Here is a 6,000-nt window from a genome sequence, read left to right as displayed (position 1 = left end):
TCCAAAAAGAACTGGCTTCACTACCTGAAGTTCAGACATTTGTTAAGGGAGTGCTGCATATTCAGCCCCCTTTTGTGCCCCCAGTGGCACCTTGGGATCTCAACGTGGTGTTGGATTTCCTAAAGTCGCATTGGTTTGAACCACTTAAAACCGTGGAACTAAAATATCTCACGTGGAAAGTGGTCATGCTGTTGGCCTTGGCTTCGGCCAGGCGTGTGTCAGAATTGGCGGCTTTGTCTTGCAAAAGCCCTTATCTGATTTTCCATATGGATAGGGCGGAATTGAGGACTCGTCCCCAATTTCTCCCAAAGGTGGTTTCAGCGTTTCATTTGAACCAGCCTATTGTGGTGCCTGCGGCTACTCGTGACTTGGAGGACTCCAAGTTGCTGGACGTAGTCCGGGCCCTAAAAATCTATGTTTCCAGGACAGCTGGAGTCAGAAAGACTGACTCGCTATTTATCCTGCATGCGCCCAACAAGTTGGGTGCGCCTGCTTCAAAGCAGACTATTGCTCGCTGGATCTGTAGCACGATTCAACTTGCACATTCTGCGGCTGGACTGCCGCATCCTAAATCTGTAAAAGCCCATTCCACGAGGAAGGTGGGCTCTTCTTGGGCGGCTGCCCGAGGGGTCTCGGCTTTACAACTTTGCCGAGCAGCTACTTGGTCGGGGTCAAACACATTTGCTAAATTCTACAAGTTTGATACCCTGGCTGAGGAGGACCTAGAGTTCGCTCATTCGGTGCTGCAGAGTCATCCGCACTCTCGCGCCCGTTTGGGAGCTTTGGTATAATCCCCATGGTCCTTACGTAGTTCCCAGCATCCACTAGGACGTCAGAGAAAATAAGATTTTACTCACCGGTAAATCTATTTCTCGTAGTCCGTAGTGGATGCTGGGCGCCCGTCCCAAGTGCGGATTGTCTGCAATACTTGTATATAGTTATTGTTTAACTAATGGGTTATTGTTGAGCCATCTGTTCAGAGGCTCAGTTATATTTCATACTGTTAACTGGGTATAGTATCACGAGTTATACGGTGTGATTGGTGTGGCTGGTATGAGTCTTACCCGGGATTCAAAATCCTTTCCTTATTGTGTCAGCTCTTCCGGGCACAGTATCCTAACTGAGGTCTGGAGGAGGGTCATAGAGGGAGGAGCCAGTGCACACCAGGTAGTCCTAAAGCTTTCTTTAGTTGTGCCCAGTCTCTTGCGGAGCCGCTATTCCCCATGGTCCTTACGGAGTTCCCAGCATCCACTAGGACGTCAGAGAAAGTTGTTTCAAACAAAATTCTGTATTTTTCTTATATTTTATACAGTCAAAACTCTGGCACAAACGTTAGTATGACAGCAAAAGCTCTGCCTCACCCCACTGCACGTCATTGATGTGTATGCCAGAAAGGCGGGTGCCCCCAGTCGCTAGTTATCGTCAGGTTTGATGTGCTGTACATCAAACCTGACGATATCGCTAGCGTCCTGTAGTAGGCTAATGCAGGACAGAACATGAAGTCATGCTTCGGCCAGTCTCACCAGCTACAAACATGCTCTCAAAACTCACATTTTCATCAAAACCTATAATCCCGCCTACTAAATCTCCATTCTTCTCACCTGACATTGGGGTAGGGGGGGGTTCATTCTGAGTTGATCGCTAGCTGCTTTCGTTCTCTCTGCAGCGATGAGGTAAAAAAAATATGGCACTTCTGCGTATGCGGCGCAATGTACACGCCCGACGTACTATTACAACGAACTATGTAGTTTCACACAAGGTCTAGTGAAGCTTTTCAGTCGCACTGCTGACCGCAGAGTGATTGACAGGAAGAGGGCGTTTCTGAGTGTTAACTGACCGTTTTCAGGGAGTGTTCGGAAAAACGCAGGCGTGGCTGGCCGAACGCAGGGCGTGTTCGTGTCATCAAAACAGGAACGGAACAGTCTGAAGTGATCGCAAGCGCTGAGTAGGTATTGAGCTAATCTAAAACTGCAACAACAAAAAAAAGTTTGCCGCCACTCTAAGAACCTTTTTGTTCGCACTTCTAAAGCTAAAATACACTCCCAGTGGGAGGCGGCATAGCGTTTGCATGGCTGCAAAAAACTGCTAGCGAGCAACTCGGAATGACCACCATTCTCTTCTCCCCAGAACACCATTCAACTGTTCACCAATCTCTAATAATAAGCTCTCGCAGAAAGCAGGGCCCTCCGTCCTTATGTTTATCCCCCATCACTATCATTGCTTCCAGTGCTCCTTGTCTCTCCTAATCCCTTTCAGTGACTCAGTATGCTCACTCTTCGTTAGGTATAGGCCTAGAGAGTGCTTATCCACTGTCCCTTCTCAGGGACTCGCCTCCATTTGCCTGTCAGATAAAGTGATATACCAACCGTTCAGTGGCATGCCGTGAGGTCAGTTGCTGGTGAGGCACTGGCTGGCACCAGAGCCAGATTTACACACACATACTATGGACCCAAAAGAGGTACCTTAACTCCACCATTCAATTGGCAGGTTGCCTAAGTACATACATTTTCCTGTATCTCAATAGGATTTACAACACAGGAATACTCAAAGCCAACAGCACAATAACTAGAAATTCATTCACCTGTATTTGAACAACTCAAGATTTATTGATTTTTGCAATAGGTGGTTATAGTTCTGTAAAGAATCTAATTTATTCCAGTTGAGAAAAAACAGTAACACATATAAACGAGCACACCGCTTTATGAATGCAGTTCCACTATTCATAGTCATTCAAATGAAAACATACATTGTATGGCCTGACCTTTACTTGTAAATAAAGTCCATTCGCCCATCCTTCTGGATAAAGCTATCAGTGACTTTGTTGTAGAAGTCCTCTCTATTTTCTTTTAGTTTTAAAAGTCTCCCTGTCTCAATGGAGATGATTGCCAGGGATGAAAGTCGCCCTTGATCAGTCTTATTCCTACTGTATGTTTTGAGTCGTTTCAAAGCAGAGAATGACCTTTCAATGGACGTTGTTGGTATAGTGAGCACCAGTTGGAGTAACTTTGTCGCTTCGGGAACTGTTTGCACAAGATTATTCTCGGTCACAAAGCTGAGGAGCTGTGTGGGTGATTTGCATTCGTTCCTCACCATTTCAGAGCTGTACAAGCCATTAAGATCAGTCTTTAGTCTAACAAAGTCAAAGTATTTAGCATATTTTGATAGACTCTGCAGTTTGGTGTCGTCAAACTGTTGGGACATATCATAAAATTTTGTGCAATCAACCAAACCTAGGAAACTTAGCTCAGAAAAATGGTCAAACCTAGCTTTCATTTGAACACAGACATTGTCCAGAATGTTATAAAACATTATTTTCCTCTCATCTCTTATCACCTGGTTGCTTTGGGCATTGTCAGTCAGACCAAGGGTGACACATTTCTGCTCAAATCGATTATAAAAATTGTCAAACTCTTGTCTCTGGCGATCTACTGCTCCCATCGTGTCACGGATTTGTGCACAACAGAATCCAATGTCCATTATTTTATTCTGCAGCACACGAAAGAGTGCATCGGTTTCATTGAAAATGCCCTCATATGCCATTATGAAGAAGCATGTGGATGCTTTTGACAGCCAGAGATCATATCCTTTGGCTATGTACAGGGTGTCATTGTCCCAGTCTCGAGGATTTTCTTTCATAATCTGAAACATAGCACGTATATCAGATTGGTACGTGCTGATCGTCTGCACTAGTCTCGAATTTGAGCTCCATCTTGTGGGCGCTGCTCTTGGTAAACGTCGCTTCACAATATCATCAAGTAGGTGAGTGCGCTTGGCCGACTTATTGAAAAATCCAGAAAGTCCCTCAAGTGTTTTAAAAAAAGTTTTACACTGAGGCATACATTTTGCTGAATGCAAGTACACCAGATTTAATTTGTGCGCATAACAATGAATAAACATAGCTTCAGGTATCTTCTCTTTAATCCTGGCCTGCAGCCCATTAAGATCTGATGCCATCACAGAGGCTCCATCATAAGTCTGAGATACCAGCTTTTTAAGACAGTTGTATTGCTCCAACACTCCCAAAAGATATTCAGCAATAGCCGGTGCTCGTCTATCTTCACTCACATCATCGAAACCCAAAAACGCCTCCTTCACCTCACTTTTAGCAACATAACGCAAAATCACAGAGAGCTGGGCTTTGCTTGTGACATCTGTTGTCTCATCTACTTCAACTGCAACAAATGGGGCGGCATTAATCTCCTCTTTTATATCATTTCGGATCACATCACCAATTGCTTCAATTAAATCATTCTGTATTCTGTTTGATAAGCCAGAAAACACAGTGGATGTCTCCAAATGCCTAGCTAACTCTTCGTTTTCCTCAGCAAAAGCTTGTAATAGCTGCACATAGTTGCCACGATTAAAAGAGCTTGCACTCTCATCGTTTCCACGAAATGCTAACTCCTGTTTGGCTAGGAAACAAGTGGCATTAATAAGGGATTTTAAAATCTCCCGGTTTTCCTTTACCTTAGCATTATGCATGCTGATATTTAATATCCGCTGTTCATTCAAAGCCAGATCTATCCTTAAGGTTCCAAAAGTTTTTAAAGTAATTTGGCTTTGGCTATGAATTACTGACTTTTCATGCTTGCTGAGGCTCCTTGGCAGATTTTTTAAGTCACAAAAGCCAGTGTTAGTCCAAACATTGTCGACGGTGGTGAAGAGAAGGCAGGGAAAGCAGTAAAGGCGATTCCTCGTAGCACAGCCGCACAACCAGTCTTTTCGTTGGTACCACTCCACTTGGAATGTCCATGTAATTTTCTTTCGTCCTGCCGTTTGAAGTAGGCCCTTAAGCTCAGGCATTGGCCTTCCATTAGCTATCAGTTCCTGTTTTGCCTGAAAGTCCAACTTGGAAAATCGTTTAAGGTTTGCTATGATGTCGTCGTTTTCCATTTTTGCAAACCAGCTTGAAGTCAGCTATCAAATCTAATGAAAAGGAGAGAGCGCTGATGTAGTTCACATGCATTTACCAGAAAGTTATATTAAAACAACAATGGGGGTAATTCCAAGTTGATCGCAGCAGGATATTTTTTAGCAGTTGGGCAAAACCATGTGCACTGCAAGGGGGGGGGGCAGATATAACATTTGCAGAGAGAGTTAGATTTGGGTGGGTTATTTTGTTTCTGTGCAGGGTAAATACTGGCTGCTTTATTTTTACACTGCAATTTAGATTGCAGATTGAACTCACCATACCCAAATCTATCTCTCTCTGCACATGTTATATCTGCCTCCCCTGCAGTGCACATGGTTTTGCCCAACTGCTAAAAAATTTCCTGCTGCGATCAACTTGGAATTACCCCCAATATACAATACATCCAGAACATAAAACAAAAAATATGAATAAATGACATGTACGCACATACATCTATGGGGTCAATCCAAGTACGTGAAAGTAGCTTTGTGTGAGCTGTGATTTCTCTGAAGATTTGCTTTGCGGATTCAGTTTGCAATCCAATTAGGAACTTCCCACTTAAGCATTTTTTGTTCACTATCCTGAGGTGTTAAAAGACAGGGAAGATCTTAATTTGATGGTAAAAATGTTGGGACTTGCTTCAGAACCTCTTGGACACCCCCCTTCCCCATGACTAGTCAGTCATTTTGGAAATATTTAAATTAGCTTAATTGAGCCAATAATTAAATTACGTGACATTTTTGAGAACATGATGGCCTCAACCCCTTTTCGTTAAATAATGCACCCACAATTCACTAAAAGTATTACATAATAAGATTTTAAACCTACCGGTAAATCTATTTCTCCTAGTCCGTAGAGGATTGCTGGGGACTCCGTAAGGACCATGGGGTATAGACGGGCTCCGCAGGAGATAGGGCACCTAAAAAGAACTTTGACTATGGGCGTGCACTGGCTCCTCCCTCTATGCCCCTCCTCCAGACCTCAGTTCGAGAACTGTGCCCAGAGGAGATGGACACTACAAGGCAGGATTTAGAAATCCAAGGGCAAGATTCATACCAGCTCACACCAAGCATACCACGTAACCTGGA

General features: G+C 43.8%; 1 protein-coding gene across 15 annotated transcripts in view; it reads right to left on the bottom strand.

Annotated features, from left to right (window-relative positions):
- SLC35C2 (solute carrier family 35 member C2) overlaps nucleotides 1-6,000 on the bottom strand; it is a 199,300-nt gene that overhangs the window by 78,645 nt on the left and 114,655 nt on the right. For 3 of the 15 annotated variants that reach the window (XM_063960493.1, XM_063960494.1, XM_063960495.1), the window contains one exon: nucleotides 1,258-4,926. The exons of 10 other annotated variants lie outside the window; for them this stretch is intronic. In XM_063960493.1, the coding sequence (XP_063816563.1) occupies nucleotides 2,764-4,893 (2,130 nt within the window). In that variant the 5' untranslated portion in view covers nucleotides 4,894-4,926 and the 3' untranslated portion in view covers nucleotides 1,258-2,763. 2 more of the 15 variants (XM_063960496.1, XM_063960507.1) reach the window with 2 other exon arrangements.

The sequence above is a fragment of the Pseudophryne corroboree genome, chromosome 3, assembly GCF_028390025.1.
Source record: "Pseudophryne corroboree isolate aPseCor3 chromosome 3, aPseCor3.hap2, whole genome shotgun sequence".
In the NCBI taxonomy this organism is placed as follows: Eukaryota; Metazoa; Chordata; class Amphibia; order Anura; family Myobatrachidae; genus Pseudophryne; species Pseudophryne corroboree.
Note: the sequence above shows the minus strand (reverse complement) of the source record. Positions and strands in the feature narration are given on the sequence as shown.